This window comes from Gracilinanus agilis, chromosome 5 (genome assembly GCF_016433145.1).
Source record: "Gracilinanus agilis isolate LMUSP501 chromosome 5, AgileGrace, whole genome shotgun sequence".
NCBI lineage: Eukaryota > Metazoa > Chordata > Mammalia > Didelphimorphia > Didelphidae > Gracilinanus > Gracilinanus agilis.
The window spans coordinates 289,810,395-289,828,590 of NC_058134.1; the positions used below are offsets into that span (position 1 = coordinate 289,810,395).

Below are 18,196 nucleotides of genomic sequence, written 5' to 3' on the forward strand. Positions count from 1 at the left end.
AGGTGGGGGGGGGGGGGGGGGGGGGGGGGGGGGGGGGGGGGGGGGGGGGGGGGGGGGGGGGAGGTTTCGGGTTTCACCAGAGGCCAGCCCAAGGACATGGCGGTGGGGGGGGGCGGCCCAGGAGGGCTCCCCGGACCCTGCACCTGTACTTTTCAATCTGGCCTCTCTGCTAGCCCCTCCCCCGCCCAGTCCATGAGGGGAGGGTGGGGGGAGCAGGCACAGGCCCAGCGCTGGGACAAGAACACAGCTTGTTCCAAAGGCCCCCCCCAGACCTCCTCCCAGCTCCTTTCATCCCCTGCCAGGAACATGACTGCCCCCGGGCTCCTGCTCCCCCCTCACCCCCCACCTCGGGACTGGGGTGCTGAAGAGTGGAAAATTCAGAGCACAGACATCCTGGAGACTTGGATCCCTGCATCGCCCTGGAGCCAGGGGATCTCGGCCTCCCTCCCCCCACGTGGGGGCCTCTGCTCTCCCCTAGGGTCCTCGGTCCTGCCCAATCCCTCCAGGCTCCCCAAGCTAAAGCCCCAGAAAGTCACCCTGGGGCTCCCAGGGCCTTGGGGTTCAGAGCACCCCCCAAGAGAGAGAGGAGGGCTTTGAAGCCAGAGCTTCAGATCAGTGGCACACCAGGCCCTTCTCCAGATTGGTGGGGGGGCAGGGCAGGGGACTTCGGGGTTCTGGCCCTCGGGTTACCTTGAAGAAGCCCTTGCAGCCCTCACAGGTTCGGACCCCGTAGTGCTGGCACGAGGCATTATCCCCACAGACGGCACAGCGGCCTTCAGGGCCCCCCGGGCCCCCTCCCCGAGCCTTGGCTGGGGACAAGGGTCCGTCCAGGTGCGGGGAGCCGGGGGCCAGGGCAGAAAAGACCGGCTGTCCATAGGCCTCCCCGTCCCCCAGCCGGTGAGCGGGCTGTGGCGGGAGCAGCTTCAGGGGGTTGGGGGCCAGCGTGGGGCTCGGGGCTGCTGAAGGGCTGAAGGAAAAGAAGGCGGGGGGCTGGGGGCGGCCCTTGGGCAGCTGCTCCGTCCATGCGCGGAGGCCTTCGTAAGTCTGGTTTGGGGAGAAGGGGCCGAAGGAGCTCCCCTCCCAGGCGGATAGCTGTGGGGGCTGGAAGCCGGGGGTGGATGGAGACGGGGCGGAGCAGGGGCTGCCGTAGTAGTCGGAGCCGCTGGACGACAGGGTCTCCTCCAGCTGGTTGCTGAAGGAGCCGGGGTAGCAGCCGTAGATCTGAAAGTCCTCGAACTTGAAGGAGGACGAGGCTGGGGACGTGGCCGACGATGAGGACGTGGACGAAGACGAGGAGGACGAAGACGAGGACGAGGACGCGGGCTGAGGGGCCCCGGGTGGCAGCTGGTACAGGAAGGTGTCAAACTCGCCACTGTAGCTATCCATGAAGGTGCTGAAGCTGGGCAGCGCCGTGGGGGCTGTGGGGGACACCTCCGGGCCAACCAGGTCCATGGCAATCCTGCTCTGGATCAGGGGCTCCCCTGCGAAGTGGTCACGAGGTCCTGGGCTCGGAGCTGATGTCCCATACTGGGCTGGGATACAGGGCATCTCTGGGGTAGACGGAGAAAGGGAGACACCTCAGCCCCTCGGCACAGCCTCCCCCATGGGAAACGGAGGCAGCCACTGCCCAAACTCACAGGGACCCGGGAGTCTCCCAGGGCCGAGGTGGGGACCCTGGGGTGGCCAGGGAGCTAGAGTGGGGGGAAAGCTCAGCCCACATCTAGTCTGGGGAGAGGAGGTGAATGGGCTGGAAAAAAGCAACAAATAGCACTTTTCAGGGAGGGGAGGCAGGCCTCCACCTCCAGAGCAGCAAAAAGGAGGCCTGAAAGAAACCTGCCTGAGCCCCACCCTGGGGCTCCCCAGCTCTAACCCCCAAGGCTGGGTGCCCTGCAGACTCGGGTCATCCTCAGGCAGGGGCAGAAGCAGCCGATCAGGTAACAGGCTCAAAGACCTTTAAAGGTCGCCCGGCTGCTGGAAGAGCTCGAACAGACTGGAAGCTGAGCACAGGCAGGAGCAAGGAAGGCTGGGGAGCCAGAGAGGGAGAGGAGACAGCTCCTGGGAGGGGTTCCAAGGCTGCCTCCAAACCCATTTTTCCTTGTTATTTTTTAAGTGTCATTTCCAGATCCAGCAGGGTGCTGGGTGCCTTGGAGGAGGAGGGACAGGGAAGAAGACCCTGGGCCCTGGCCAATGATTCCTTTGGGCTCTCCGGTTTCACTCTAAATCAGTGTCTGAGGACGGGGATAGGAAAAGCCTCAATTTATCTCTCCTTCACCTGAAACTCAGGGAGCCCCAAGAGTCAGTGAAGCTCCAGAAGATGGCTTGCCACAGCCTACAGCCTAGGAATGCCTGGAATTGGGAAACGGAGTGTGTGTGTGTGTGTGTGGGGGGGAACTCTCCTGCTAGTTTGGTTGGGCAAATCCATGTCCTGCCTCCATTTTCCTCATCTGTGAAATGGGGTGGGGGCTAGCCTCCACGATCTTCTACGGGGAGCCAAGGGAGTAGGTCTGCCTAAATGAACAATTCAGGGGAACCCTGGGAGCAGGAATACCTTCAGAGGAGGCACCCCGGTGCCAGGAGGGGCGGGTATCCTCCTCCCCCCCCCCCCCAGCCAGCACTTGCCAAAGGAACAAGGAACCCTCTTGCTCCGCCCCATCCATTATCTCGGTGGGCACATAGCACAAAGAAGAGGATTAATGGGGTGGGGGCAGGGGGAGTGGGGAGTGGCTCTGTCCCAGCCCCAAGTCATTCACACAATCCAAGGACAACAAGCCCCTTATGGACTCGGCCAGGTTCCTTCTGGACTCCACAGAAGCAGGTTGGGGGGGGGGGGGGGGAGGAGTGATTCAAGTGCCAGGAGATAAGCTCCTCCCACCAAGCGAAGCTGGGGGCCACAGCCCACCCCCATGAGGCCAAGCCCGGAGAGAATACACAGGGAAGGGGGGGGGCGGGAGTGAGCAGAGGAGTGATCACTAATCAAGCCCTCGGATCGCCCCCTCTCCTTATTCCAGCCTCCTAATCGCAGAGCTGGACACCCGACCCCGAACAGAACGAGACAGACGCCAGCACCTACTCAGAGCCCCCCAGATGGGATACAAACACCAAGGGGGGGGGGGGCAAGGCTGTAGGAAGGGGAAGGCTAAGGAGAATCCGGCTTAAGGCAGGTGTTGGCAACCATGCAGGCTGCACCTGTTCCTCCAAAGCAGCCCCAAGCTGCACCCCACCTGTGAGATCCAGCCTCCGAGGGGGAGGAGCATCCTCCGAGAGTCCGCCCGCCTCAAAGTCTGGGCTTTTCACCCCAACCCAGCCCGAATCCCGCCTCCAGGGCCAGATGTGAAAGTGCTGGCGGGGGCCGGGGGCAAAGACAGCTTCCAGCTTCAACAGCCCAGCTCCGCCAGAGCTCTGGGAGAAACGACCCCTGGCCCTGGGAGTCCTCCCCCCCCGGCCCCCCGGTGGTCTCACACACACACACACGTCTACCCCACCGACTGACACTTGCTTCCTCCCTCTCCCGAGCTCTAGCTACTGCATCTCGTGCCTCCCCACCTGCAAAACGAAACCAGCCCAGCCTACGGGCTCCAGAGAGCCACGGCCAGCTGAGGGAAGCCCCGGGCACACAGCTGGCTAAAGACCGACCCAAGCAAGCACCAGGGAATTCTCTGCCGCCGCAGGAAAGTCACCCGCGCCCCCTACCCGGGAAGAGCTTAAACTTCCTAAGCAAAATCCTGCAGAGGACCTCGAGGGTCAAAGCCAGGGACCAGCAGAGGAATGTTTCCTAGCCCGCGGGTGCCTCCATCTCCAGCTGTTCTCGCTTTGCACAAGGCACCCCCCGGCGAACCCAAGTCCCGATCCCAATTCCACCAGGTGCCTCCTTACCGTGTCACTCCATGCAGACCCAGCCCGATCCTCGCCCTCCGCCCGGGCATCACGCACCCCTACCGGGTCCCCACGTCCCCCGGCATGGTCACACACATCCTCCAAGTGTGTCCGACCCACAGTCCTCTGGGGCGAGTTACCTACCCAGGGGGCTCCCGGCCTGCAGCTCGTCCGTTCCCCGTCCGGGGCTGCCAGCTGGGGCAAGAGCCCGTGTTTGCAAGCTGGATGTCGCCGCCCCAGTGCTTCCCCCCAGAACTCTGCAGCCTCCGCCACTGGGGCTCTCCCAGCGAGCCAGAACCTACTCTTAAGGACTCCGTGACGCACGGAGAGGGCGGGGGCGCCACTGACGCACGCAGCCCGGGAGCGCTCCTGGCCATACAAGGGCGCGGGGGGCGGCGCGGTTCCGGCGAGAGGGAAGGCCGGGGGAGCGCGGGGAGGGGGAGCCCGAATGGGCGGGGCGCGAGGGCCTGGAATGTCTGCGCGCGTGACGCACTCGGGGTTCCATTGACGCAAAGAGCGGGGATTGTTTGATCTATAAATAGTCTCCGTTCGCCCGCCGGGCTAGCTAAAAATAGCCTCTGCCTGGGCCCCCCTTCTCCTAGGCCGGGCTAGAGAGGGGTTCCAAAGGGGATGGGCGGCACCCCTAAACCCAGAACCCCTTCCCCCTCACATCCCCACTCCTGCCTTTAAGTTTGGCCAACCCACCCCACAGGTGCAAGGAAAGAAGGTGAGGGGCGGCTCTGAGGAGCCTGGGACAGCCGCAACGCCCATGGCCGAAACCCCGAGTCTTCCGGCTCTGCTTCCAGCCCAGCTGCCCCCGGGGCTTTGTCACCCTTGACCCTGGGAAAGAGAGAACTGCCGGGCCGTAAGGGGCAGCCAGATAGAAGAGGCCGCCTCCGGGGACCTCAGGGGTGGGACAGACCCGCCCTCCATACGGCTCATCGGGCATCCCCGGGCACCACCACTCCCGCCCCCGCCAACTTTCTCCTGGACTTAATCATGCTACTCTCGGGCCAAGGAAGATCCCAGTTAGGGCAGAAAGGAGGCCAAGGATTATCTATAACCAGTCTTTCCCCCACCCTCAAACGAGGTCCCCAGCCTCTGAGCCCCCCAGGATGTGCTCTAGGCGACTTCAGGGAGCACCTTACGTTACAGCCAGCTCCTCACTGTCTGCAGGTAGAAACCCCCCACCCAGGCAATTCCCCAAGGCTTATCTTTGGCCACCCCCCTCCTCACAATGTTGCAGGTGTAATCCAACTGACCCGGTGGAAACCCACATCTACCCAAGTCATACAGGTGGCCAGTGGCCCGAGGGGTGGAAGAGGAGGTAGAACAATCATAGCTGACATTCCCAAAGGCCTTGAGGTTTGCAAAATGCTCTTCCTACAGATTTGGGAGCCCCCCAAAAGGGACAACCTGTCCGCTCTCATTTGGGTCTCCCCATTGTACAAATGGGGAAAAAGAGTCTCCAAGGTGTTAGTGATGGGTCAAGGGAGTGGGGAAGGATTAAAACTACTTGAACCCAGGCCTCTCTCCAACCTCCAAGTAGAGCTTTCTTTCCATTACACCCCACTGCCTCTCTAAGCAAGCACACGGAACAAATTAGACTTTAGTTAGTAAGAAGCAGTGATGCTGATAGGAAATTGCCTCGTCTAACCTTACAATGGGTACACAGGTCAGAACCAGGGTTAAGGGAGTAAGCTAGCACCAGAGAGCAGGCTAAGGTTGGTAAATCACTCTGTACCAGAGGGCTCTCCTTTGATCCAAAAAGACTGGGTTCAGGAATGGGGGGAAGCTATGAAGAAATACTAGGACCAAGTGAGACAGCCAGGGCTCCAATATGACCCAGTCCCATAGTCTGCCCACTATGGAGAACAGGGTGCCAGAGGAAACAATTAGGGAAGTAGAACAGGAAGGAACCCTCCCATTAAACCCATTTATTTAGAAAGAGAAAAAAAAAAAAAAAAACCCTAGCCAGGGCAAGAAATCAGAGATATGTCTCTGTCTTTTCTCTCTCTCTCTCTCTCTCTGTCCCTCTCCTTTCTCCGTTCTGTTCTCCCCCTCTCTTTCCTCTGTCTGTCTGTCTCCTCTCTCTGTTCTCTCCCTCTCTCTCTGTCTCTCTTTCCCTCTTTCTTCAATGTCTGCCTCTCTCTGTTCTCTTTCTCTCCCTCTCTGTCTGTCTCTCTCCTCTCTATTCTCCCCCTTTCCTCTGTCTCTCCTCTCTCTGTTCTCTTTCCTCTGCCTCTCCCTCCTTTCTCTCTGTCCTCTCCCTCTTTCTTCTGTTTCTGTTCTCTTTCTCTCCTCTGTCTCCTCTTTTTCTCTCCTTCTGTCTCTCTCTGTTCTCACTTTTCTCTCTCTCACACACACATACCCCACTCTCAAGTTCATTAATATTCTTTCCTCATACTCCTCCCCCAGTTGATCTCTATCTAAGAACCCTGGAGTCCTGAATCCTTCCAAATCTAAAATTCCAGTCCAGGGCTCTCTCCTCAGCTACACCTCTACCTAAGATGATATGATGCTGGCACCTTACCCTCAACAGGTTCAGAAGTGAAACTCAACAACCCTCCCCACAAAACAAGAAGATAAAACAAGATACTGTGAAGTCTTAAGTGGATAGAGTGGGGAGGCACGGCCTGAGTTCAAATCTGACTTCCTCAGACATTTCCAGGCTGTATGACCCTGAGCAAATCACTTAACAGCCATTTGCCTAGCCCTTGCCACTCTTCTGCCTTAGAACTGAATACTGAGACAGAATGTACAGGTTTCAAGCAAATAAAAACCCTCTGCAGTCTTCGTGGATTCACTGGGGAAATCCAGGAGCAGTAACAATCTATCACCAAACCCTACCAATAGTCTGGTCCAGGCAGGCCTTTGCCACTCCTTCAAACACTTTTCATCATTCCACTTCCCTGACAGGAACCCACAAAGGGCTTTCCTATCCTCGCCCCATCAGAGTCGTGGGATGTCATCTCAGAAAATCTAATGCTACCCACTGAGAGAGAAAACGACTGATCCCAAGTCACTCAGCTGGCATATGGTTAGAGTCCAGATCACTGGATTGGCTCAAATGTTCTTTCCATCAGAATGTGCTGCCCTAGTGGGCTCTCCCCTCTCATCCCCGATGGAGGTGGCCCCACTGGATGCTTGGAAATGGTGGCCAAGGAGCTGACTGGGTCCCTTCCTCCTCTCTCACTCTGAGCCTCAATCCCATTCCCATAAAGCCCTTCCAGCCACCTCCCGGGCACCCACTCAAGGAGGGGGAGGCTCCACAGTGGACCCAGTGCTGACAGTGACAAGCCCATCCTGGACTCTGCCCTAGGCCCCAGCACACTCCTCTCCAATCCACAAGGCAACTTCAGAAAGTGGAGACTTTCAAACAAACAGATAAATAGAAAACCTTACCTTCCACCTTAGACTCAATACTGGGTATTGGTTCCAAGGCAGAAGAGCAATCAGGGCTAGGCAATGGCAGTGAAGTGACTTGCCCAGGGTCAACCATCGAGGAAGTGTCTGAGGCCAGATTTGAAGCCAGGACCTCTAGACCTGAGCCACCTAGCTGTCCCCTACAAGTCATTTTAATATTGGAGCAAAGTGTAACTCAAAAGGAAGGTCAGTCTTTGCTGTCTCTCCATCCCATTCAGCACATGATATAATCCAAACCAAATCAAGATCATTTGTATTTTTTCTAGTCTTTATATATAGACTTATGTCGTCTAGATTTTTAAACTATTTTTATCCTACATTAAATCTACTAACTTCTGACTGAACTGCTTTTACACAGATCATAATAAATCTTTATAACTATTCAACACATCGAGGCTCCCCCTTCATTAGCACAGGATGTGCAAGTCTCAGAGTAGAAGGAATTCCTGGGCAATGGCACCTCCATTTTCCAATTCCCAACAACCACTAACTGACCACCTCTGTGGACAGGGTGGCTCAGTGGACCGAGAGCCAGGCCTGGAGATGGTGGGGGAAGACTGTGTTCAGATCTGGCTTCAGACACTTCCTTGCTGGGTGTCCCTGGGCAAGTCACTTAACCCTCACTGCCTAGCCCTTCCTGCTCTTCGGCCTTGAAACAATACATAGCATTGATTCTAAGAAAGAAGGTAAGGTTAAAAAGAACAGAGTAGTGACATCGTGGAGGAGTGGAGCCGGCTGACTTGTGCGAAAGCAGATCTCTGTCCTGGCCCCTGGCAGCTGGAAGCCTGAGCAGAAACTTTCCTTCCGGATGAGTTTCAAAATGAGCCAAGTCAACAGAAGAGAGTGCCTTCACTTAAAGCTGCCTAAGAAATCAGTCCCAACCACCAAGGTGCACTCCACACATGTTGTGAGCACTTGGGAAGGGAGGGGGACCCAGTGGGCTCTCCCCCCATCAACGACCCCCCAACAGTACAGTACAAACTATAAAAGTGCTCCTTCCCTCAAGGAAGCTGCATGCTCCTGGATGGATAAAACGGGAACCCAGAGATCTGAGGGCCATTGGAGGATGGAGAGAACCCTGACACGTGGGAGATCAGGACACGCTGCCTGCAGGAGAAGGCATCTGAATGGAGCAAATGGCAGGAAATTAAAGAAAAATGCAGAATCCGAGAGACCAAGATGAAGGGCCAGTGCATTTCAGACATGGAGAAGGCAAGTGATGGAGCAGCAAACTGGGGTGCATGTGGGTAGGATATGAGATATGTAGTATGGAATAGGAAGTGATTCTGGAGAGGCAGGAAGACTGTAGAAAACCTCAAATAACTGGAACTGGAAGGCAAGAAGACCTGGGTTCAAAATCTGCCTCCAATGGTGGCTGTGTGAGGGCAAGTCAGGGAAAAACATCTCTTTCCCTCTCTGTAAAATCAGTACAGTAATTGGAGCATCGATGTCCCAGGGACATTGGGCAGATCCCATGAGATAACCTATGGAAAGTGATTTCCAAAGCATAAAGTGCATTTCAGGTATGTCTGACCCCATTTGAGATTTTCCTGGCAAAGACACTGGGGTGGTGTGCTCAGCTGGCAAGAGCCAGACGTCAAATTTGAACTCGGATCCTCTTCCCTCTACTGCACCATCTGGCTATCCTGAAGTATTATATACTGTTAGCTATTAACAGGCAAAGAAGTCTGTGTTATCCTCTCAGAAGCAATAAGGAATCCCAGACATTTCTTGGGGAAGAGAGTCCCCAGGCAGACAGATCAGATGATCTGGGTCCCTTTGTGCAGGGTGAACTGGGGAGGGAAAAGCCTAAGAGCAAGAAGAACTAGGAGGATTATTCTTCTGCCTTTCAGGCCCTCTCCCCCTTTTCTGGATCGGCTTCCCTTCTTGGGCTGCCTCCCCTTGTAGCCACATAAGATGGGGGCGGGATGGCTTTCTTCCTCCCTGTATCAGAGAGCCTGAATTTACCCAGTGGCCATGTGAGTAGGATTCAGGAGATGTTGTGGAGGTTGAGGCAAGAAGATTTGGCATCTAATAAGGAAATGGGGGGAAGGCAGAGAAGAAAAGGGGGGACACAGGACAACAATGGCTGAGGCTATGAACCTGGGAGCCTGGAAAGATGATGGAACCCACAACAGAAGGAAGGACACTTGGGAGAAGGTCTGGTTTAAGGGGTTCAGTTCCATTTTGGATATAAGTTTGAGATACCTGAAAGATGTCTGGGCAGAGTCACCCTGCTTAGGTCAAGGACTAATAACTTGGAATGGTAACTGGAAATGTCCCTATGAAGCCCTCAACCTTTCAGAACACTCAGAGATCCAAGAATGGTCTACAGATTTGTTTATTTTATACCCTTACCTTCGTATCAATTATAAGGCAGAAAAGTGACTAGGACTAGCAAAGGGGTTAAGTGACTTGCCCAGGGTCACACAGCTAGAAAATGTCTGAGGTCAGGTTTGAACCCGGAACCCAGGAACTCCCATCTCTGGGCCCAGTTCTCAATCCACTAGGCTACCTACCTGCCCCATGTCCATAGACTGGTTCATCCAATTCATCCACCTTATGGGGAAAGACCAGAGAACTGGAATCCCTCAAAGAACCTCATGATAACTCTGTTACCCCAGGCCAGCTGGTACTAGAGCCAAGCCATGTGCCCCTGGGCATCCAGATTCAAGAATCACACATGAGATTTCTAGCTGGAAGGGGCCTCAAGAATATTTGAATCCTAATTGTAAATAGGATTTAAATCCTAATTTTTAAATTAAATTGAAATCCAAATCTCATTTTCATTTAGTCCAGGATGTGGAATCATAGATTCTCCTAGTTGGGAAAGACCTAGGAGACAAGAAGATCCAACTTGTATGATAACTACCTGAAACCCATCTGCCTGTATGCCAGAAAAATGTTCCTCTGACCTTTGTCTAGAGACCCTCATGAGAGGGAACCCAATGCTACCAGAAGTGGCTCATGTCATTCTAGAGAGTTCTGATTGTTGGGAAATGTTCCCTTACACTAAGCCTAAATCTGCTATTTCATAACTTCCAACCACTACTGTCTTCTGATCGAAAGCCAAAAAAACACAAAAGTCTAAATTGCTTTCCACATGGCAACCCTTCAAATAGTTGAAGAAACTAATCATGTTCCCTCCTAAGTCTCTTCTTTTTTTGGCTAAAGAGCCCTAGTTCTTTCAACCAGTCTTCAGATGGCATGCTCTTAAGACCTTTCAACCATCCTGGTCACCCCCTCTATGAATTCATTGCAATTCATTAATATCTTTAATTAATGTGCATTCTCAATGAAACGTGGCAGCCAGAACCAGACGGCATTCCAACTATGGTCTGTCCAACATAGAACATTCTAGAACCATCGCCTCCTTCATCCTGGACATCATGCTCTTCTCAATGGATCCAAAAGTTCATGACAGTTGTTTGACTACTATATCACACTGCCAACTGAGTCATCTTGAGCCTGTAGTCCACTAAAACCCCATCTACTGTTCACTGATCTTATACTTGTGAAATTCATTATTACCACCCTCTCCCAGGTGGTAAATAGTCTAATATAGGTTATACCAGTGCTTTCATGCAAAACAGATTTCCATATTCCCCATGCCATGACAGAAGACACATACCACATATACAATAAAAACTCAAGGAGGAAATAAAGTGGAAGATGGTACACTTTGATCTGCAATCAGACTCCAACAGTTCCTTTTTTGGCTGTGAATAACATTTTTTATCATGAGCCCCTTGGGGCTATCTTGGAATCTTGCTTTGTAGCTAACAGTTAAGTCATTCATAGTTGATTGTCATACAATATTGATGTTATGTACACTATTCTCCTGGTTCTGCTCACTTCAGTTTGCATCAGTTGATATGTCTTTCCAGGTTTTCCTGAAATCATCCTGGTCATCGTTTCTTATGGCACAATAGTATTCCATCACAACCAGATACCACAACTTGTTCATCTATTCCCTAAGTCAGTGATGGGCAAACTACAGATGCGGGCCCCTGAAATGTTCTATGCAGCCTCGACATTATTCCTAATCTGATGAATACAATGAATACAATATGATACAATGAAACTTGGAAAGAGTTGCCTTAAAAACAGGATGACAGATGAGATTTCTTTTCCTTTGGCCCCCACTTTAAAAAGTTTGCCCATCACTGCCCTAAGTGATGAACAGCCCATCAGTTTCCACTTCTTTGCCACCATGAAAAGAGCCAATATCAATGTTTTGTACAAGTAGGTCCTTTTACCTTATCTCTGATTTTTTTGGAATACAGACCTAGCAGTGATATTGAATAGCTAGTATTTTTAAAGTCCAGGGTTTGCAAAGTGCTTTACAAATATTAACTCATTTCATCTTACAGATGTCTGACAGAGGCTATCAATCACACCCACCATCTATTTCAGGGTTGCTTGGGATAGGGGTCATTTGGACATAATGGCTGAAGTTCAAAGACAGCTAGGTGTTCTCTTCCATGCTCTCAACTTATCTTGGATCTCAATTCCATAGTTGCCATTTTTGTTCTATCCTCTCCAGTCCAAAGATCATTCTTCTTGACAGAGAAAAATAGAAGTGGGGTGAAGTGAGTTATTCTGCTTTCTCTTTGTCATCTGTTTTCCTAATTCCATCCACCTCTACAATTGGTCTTATCCCTTCTTTTTGCCAACATAAATCCTTACCTTCCATCTTAGAATCAATATTAAGTATTGGTTCCAAGGCAGAAGAATGGTAAAGGCTAGGCAATTGGTGAGGCCAGATTTGAACCCAGAACCTCCAGTCTCCAGCCTGGTTTTCTATCCACTGATCCATCTAGCTGTCCCCCAACATAGTTCTAAAGACAAAAACGTCCTCACCTTAATGCTCCAACACTACTCTCTCCTAATGCCATGTCAACCCTTTGCATTCATCTTTCCCTTTTCTCTTTTCTCTGCATCCATCCTTTAAAAATATAAGTTGGTTGATCAGTTCCTTCCTAGTGTATCCAAATGGTTTTCATCAACATTTTGCCGTTCACTTTCCTCATCAGAATATTTTGCTTCACCAAGAGCCTCCTATCCTTCTCTGAGGGAATATTATACTGTAGGAATTTCAGAGCAATACCCTTTTATGATAACACAAAACTAGAGGGAAAAAAATGGATGCCCATCAACCAACAAAAGGCTGAAAAAAAATACGGCATATGGGAATAGAGGAATATTGTAAGAAATGACGCATATGAGGAATTCAGAGAAACACAGACAGATTTTCATGAATCAATAAAGAGAAAAATAGGCAGAACTAAGACTGCAAATACACACAATGACTACAACAATGGCAATGAAAATAGCACCAGAAAAAAAGTCAAATTTTGAGTGGGGGTGGGGGGAACCAAATAAGGTCCCAGAGAGCAGATAATGAAACCTATTCTCTCTTTGTAGCAAAGAGGTGGAGAATTAGTAGATCAGAATATTGTATAAACTTTCAGATGGAGCCACTTGCTTGATTATTACTCTTTGTCAATCTTTGGGGAAAGGGCTTTGAGATTCCTAAACTGTTCATTCAATTCAATGAACATTTATTAAACAACGGTTGCATAAAAAGCAGTGTCAGAGAGTGTGAAGGTGATAAAGTTCAGACAGTTTATCACTATCCTCTAAGGTCTTTTAGCTGAAAAAGGGAGGCTGACAGTCAAATATCTATTATTAATACCATAATATCAAAATTATTCAGTAATATAAAATAAGTTCATCTTTAAAAATCAAGAAAAAAATTCACTTCCAAGCATAAAACAGGTATTCGAGACCTTGTACAATCTGGTCCCTCATCATTGCTTCAGTCTCAGAGAAACTGTTCTCACTCCACCCCCCACCCCAAACATATTACCTTGCAACAATATCCCTATCACTATTGCTGCCTTCTTGTTGTTTAAAGGTCTTCAGTCATGTCCCACTCTTCATGACTCATTTGGAGTTTTCCTGGCAAAGAATGGTTGGCCATTTCCTTCTCCAGCTCATTTTACAAAAGAAGAAATTGAGGCAAAAGGGATTAAGTGACTTGCCCAAGGTCATACAGCTAGTAAATGTCTGAGACTAGACTTGAACTCTGGTCTTCCTCCCTCTAGACTTTGCACTCTATCCTCTGCACCACCTTGCTGTCCTTCAATATAGCCTTTTTTTAAAAAAAGATATTTCATTTTACCAATTCCATGTAATAAGTTTTCTTAAGTTATAATATCCAAATTGTCTCTTTGTCTCCCTCTCTCCCTCCCTTCCCAGAGATGGGAAGCAATTTGATCTGGGTTATACATGCTCAATATGGTCTTAAAACAGTTATTATTGAGATCTTTTACATTTTTTCTTAAACTCGATTACCTTCTGTCCTATACTGAACATCAGTTCCAAGGCAGAAGAGATAACCTAACTGTGTATCTTTAAGTAAATTACTGGAACTCTTCACTGGTTTAAAAAAAAAAAGAAGAAGAAGAAGAAGAATGATGGTGTGGGACCAGATTACAAGAACTCCTCCTGCCTCAGTGATTATTAGGATTCTATTCCAGCTCTAACTCCAGAGAGCTGTCCCAGCCTCACCACCAATCTGCCAAGAGACCCTGAGCCTTAGCATCCTCATCTTCAAAGTGAAACCCTTTCCAGAGGGTTGCTCTAGGAATCTAATGTTCTAACCAGTTCCCAGAAAGCCTTGAAAGATTAAAGAACGCTGCTGCCGAGAGTCACTGCTGACTCTGTTTCCACCGTTTATGTATTTGATTGTAGGAAACAGAGACAAGCAAGTCCTCTCCCCTCTCACCCCATAATCCTCCTTTTCTCCTTTCAGTTTTTAAATGTGTGCTTCTCTTTATTATCCCTGTGTCCCACGGACTCTCCTGAATCCCAAATCCCCCCCTCTGGCTACCTCTGAGAGAATGTGTATCTCATGGGCTGCCTCTCAGCCGAGAAGGGAATTCTGCTTTCCCCTCTGTCCTCTGAAGTCACACCTGGTCTATGCTAGGGGCAGAGAACTGGAGTCTTTCAGAGCTGTTCTCCTTTACTTCACTGTGGCCACTGAGAGAATTGTTCTCCAGATTCTCACTTGGTGTGTGTGTTCATATAAGTCTTCCCAAAGAGTCTCTGAATCCTTCACATTGGTCATTTCTTCTGGCACAATAATAGTTCGTTTGAGGCACATATCCCAATATGTTCAGACTTCCCCCAAAAGACGGGCAACAAGCCACTTTGACTCTAGATCTTTGCTACCTCAAAAAAGGCCTGCAGAAATATTTCTGCGTATTTGGGGCTTTTCCCCACTCTGTCTCTGACCTTCTTGGGGTGTCTCAAATGACAGCCAGACAAATATTTTGCAAGCCTGGAAGCATTAGAATAATGCTAAGCTAGCATTATCATCATCCCCATAGTTATATCTGGCCCCACTTCCTACTTGAACCAGAAGTGAATAAAGCAAACTCCTTCTTTCCCTCCCTTGGAACTGGGGATAAGAAATGGATGGCACCTATGAATCCATCCAGCTTCCAGCTAGATGTCAGTAAGAATTCCCAGAGTGGAAAGCTGGGAAACACAGGGCAAAAGGGTCTCTCCTTCCCTAGATACCTTAAAGGTTAAGAATTCTGTTGTCTATCAATCTGCACTAACCCCATCTTATTCCCCATCTGTCTAGCATGAAATTTGGCTTAGCTTTTGGAACAACCCCAAGCCGATCCCTCAAGCCAGGGTCTCAGGCCACCTTGCAGACCCCACGCCTGATTCCACAGTCTTTCCCTCTGCCCCCTCACCAAGGTCACCACCCAGAGGAGGTGGGCAAGATTTCAATTCCCAAAATAAAAACCTTCTGATAGCAAGACACAGCCGGAAAGACTGAGGCATTTTCCTATTGTTAAAGTATTTTTAGACCCAGGCTCTGGATTTGTTTAGAAACTCATGTTCAGGAGAATGAGAGAGAGGGAGAGACAGAGAGAAACAGAGAGAGAGGAAAAAGGGAGAGACAGAGACAGAGGGAGACACACAGAGGGAGACAGAGAGAAACAGAAAGAGAAAAAGAAGAAAGAGAAGGGGAGAAAAGGGGGGAGAGAGACAGAGAGAGAGAGTGGGAGGAGAGAGAGGAGGAGAAGGAGGAGGGAGGGGGAAAGGGATAGAGACAGAGAAAGACAAAGAGAGAGAGAGAGACAGAGTGACAGAGAGACAGATACGTAAAGAACTCCAGTTCATTCCATGTCAGAGTTGAACCCTGGCCCTGCTCCCAGCCCCACTGCTACTCCAGGGAATGTGTTTTGTGGTGAGGAGACTGGCACGCCTTCAAGCTTTTGCTCCAAGGGCACAAAGAACCCAGGGAAAAGGCAGATGCAAGAAGCAGTGAGAAGCCCAAGGTTGGGGAAAAGGGGACAGCAAAGGTCTGAAAACTGTCCCCAAGCCCCAGAAGCCCAGGGCCCTTGGGGACCTGAGACACCTGGCTAAAGCAAGCCCTCAGTCTCCCAAAGCTTGCCGGACTCTTCCCTTGCTCTTTGGACAGAGCCATTCTTTGCCTTGGCCAGGCGGAAGAGGGGCAGAGGAAAGAGCTCAGTCCTCTGGTGAAGCTCTCAGGGTGAGCCCTCAGAGCCTGGCAGTGCCAGCATTCTCCAGCTCTAACCATGGCATGCTCAAGCAGAGGCTCGCCTGCATCCTGTGGCTCTAGGATGCTCCTTCCCATCCCTACCCTCCTACACGTGCCCGAGGCTCCAGCAGGGTCAGACAGACAGGACTTGGAGCAAGGCCCATCATCACTCACCAGCCTCTTCCTCGGGGTCTGCTCCTGGCCCGGAGGTCCTCAGAGTTAGCAGAGAGGGCCCAGGGGAGCCAGGGGGCTCCTTGCTGCTCTCGGGGCTGGAGGGAAGGGGAGCGTCTGCCTTCAGCTGGTTCTCCAGCCCAAGGTGAGTGAAGGCAGGGCCTGGGACGTGAAGGGCTGGGATCCTGGGGCTATTTCTAAGCCAGGGTGTCCCAGTGTGTTTATATAGCAGAAACCTGAGCCGAGATCTCCCAGGGCAAGCAGCCAGCCTGGGGTCTCTCTTGGTGGAGAGTTTGAATTTGGCTCGGGTCAGCAAGAGCCCAAAATACTCCGTTGACAGGGCAGCCGGGTGGCCCCTGCGTGAGCAGGAGCTTGGCCCAGGGCCCAGGCCCCAGCAGACAGGTGCCCACGTCACAAGACCAGCAGCTCTGGGGACTCACGGGGCCCCGGGCTGGCAGGCTGGGCCGGGTGGCCCTGACACTCCCTGAGGCCCTGGCGGTAGGAGGAGGGAGGGAAGGGATATTCCTCTGCCAGTGCTCAGACAGCTTGGCTTTTTGTGCCCAGAGGGGCAAGTTGGGAACAGGGCTTAGGGAGGAGGTGGAGGAGGGCAAGGAAGGGCAAACCAGGGGCAAAGAGGTAATGCAAGGGGCAACCCCCCCACCCTGGGTGGCAACCACCTGTCCCTCTCCAATGCCTTTGAGCCACATGCGCTGCTGGAGCAGAACCTGCTGATGAAGGCAGGGTGGGCTCTTCCCAGGGCCACCCCCAAACCTGGAAGCCCTCCGTGGTGAGGGTCTCTCCCATCTCCCAAGAACAGCCTGGCCTCTTGCCCTTACTCTGTGGAGATATTTCTATACACTGCCAGAGGCACAGGCTGGGAGAAGAGAACCTGAATCCCCCTCCCTTGACTCCAGCATGAGCCACAAAGCCTGTTGCCACAGATGGAAAAGAAGATCGAGGGGGACATCTGTGGGAACCCCGGAGGGATGAACCCTGGCCACATGGTGATCCCCATCTCCTTCTGTGCCCCGAGGCCCGGGTGGTCTTGTCTGCCTTCTCTGGCCACGACAGCTCCATTCTCCAGTTCGAATCATATCTGATTTGGGGGCCTGAGAAACATAGGAACTCCTTCCCCAGGAAGCCCAGCCCTGGCCTAGGAGTCAAGATGCCAGGAATGGGGTTTATCAGGAAGTTTCCATGATCTGTACTTTGGAGCACAAAGGGACCCCCATGATTCTCTACTCTGCCTACCTCCATTTTACACATGAGTAAACTGAGGCCAAGGGAAGGGACGTGCCAGGTCAGACAGATCAGGGCAGACCCAGGGCTTTCCCCAATGGAATGCCTCCTTCTTCTGGCTCTAAAATGCCAGGATTCTGTGGCCTGGCGTGGACTGCCCTCTGCCACTAACCAGCTCTGTGGCTTTGGGTAAACTGATTCACCTTTTGGGCTTTCAGTTTTCTTATCTGTAAAATGAGAGCCTTAGACTCAGAATGTGATTTTCCCAAGTGCCTGAGAGATGTTGAAGATGGGTTCTGAAATCGCTCTCCCTTTTTTCCTCCCTTGCTCCCCACATCTGTAGGACACCCCAAGATCCCCTGGCTCTGGTGCCAAGCATCCCCCCTGGGCCAGCCTGGAAACTCCTCATTCCCCCTGTGCCCTGCATCCTTCCCCAGTTTCTCCTCTGCCGGGGGGGGGGGGGGGGCCCTTCCAAAGGGGCCCAGACTCCTGACCCTGCCCACCCATCGAGGGGTCCTGCCTCCAAGTGGAGGCTGCCCAGAGCCACGAATAGGCACTTACCCTACTGCAAGGCAGATTAGGTTCTATTTAGGACATTCTTGAAGCATTCCAGGCCTGGTAAGGAGGGCCAGAGAGGCCGGCAGAGTTGGGGTGGGAGGCCCTGGCCTGGGGCCACTAGGGCCGCCTGTGGAGAGAGAACAAGAGTGAGAAGGGAGACAGGGATCCAGCTGGTTGCAATCACCAGAGACCCAGCCAGGAAACAGGCATGAGTGGGAGCTTGGCAAACATCGGGAACAGACGTAGGAGCCCAATGGGGGGGGGGGGGATGGATGGTAGGCGGGCAGGGAGAAAGGAGGGAAGGGCTGAGGTCCACACACAGCGACCTCGCCCTCCTGGAAC

At 51.9% G+C, this 18,196-nt stretch overlaps 1 protein-coding gene across 2 annotated transcripts in view; it reads right to left on the reverse strand.

Moving 5' to 3' along the window:
• Positions 1 to 17,975, reverse strand: part of NR4A1 (nuclear receptor subfamily 4 group A member 1) — a 22,108-nt gene extending 4,133 nt beyond the window's left edge. The window contains exons 1-2 of one of the 2 annotated variants that reach the window (XM_044679858.1): positions 17,858 to 17,975; positions 691 to 1,550 (exon numbers count right to left, since the gene is read on the reverse strand). In XM_044679858.1, the coding sequence (XP_044535793.1) occupies positions 691 to 1,548 (858 nt within the window). In that variant the 5' untranslated portion in view covers positions 1,549 to 1,550; positions 17,858 to 17,975. Of the gene's footprint in view, positions 1 to 690; positions 1,551 to 4,017; positions 4,128 to 17,857 lie in introns of those variants that run through there. The other variant, XM_044679857.1, reaches the window with a different exon arrangement.
• Between the last annotated feature and the right edge of the window lie 221 nt (positions 17,976 to 18,196).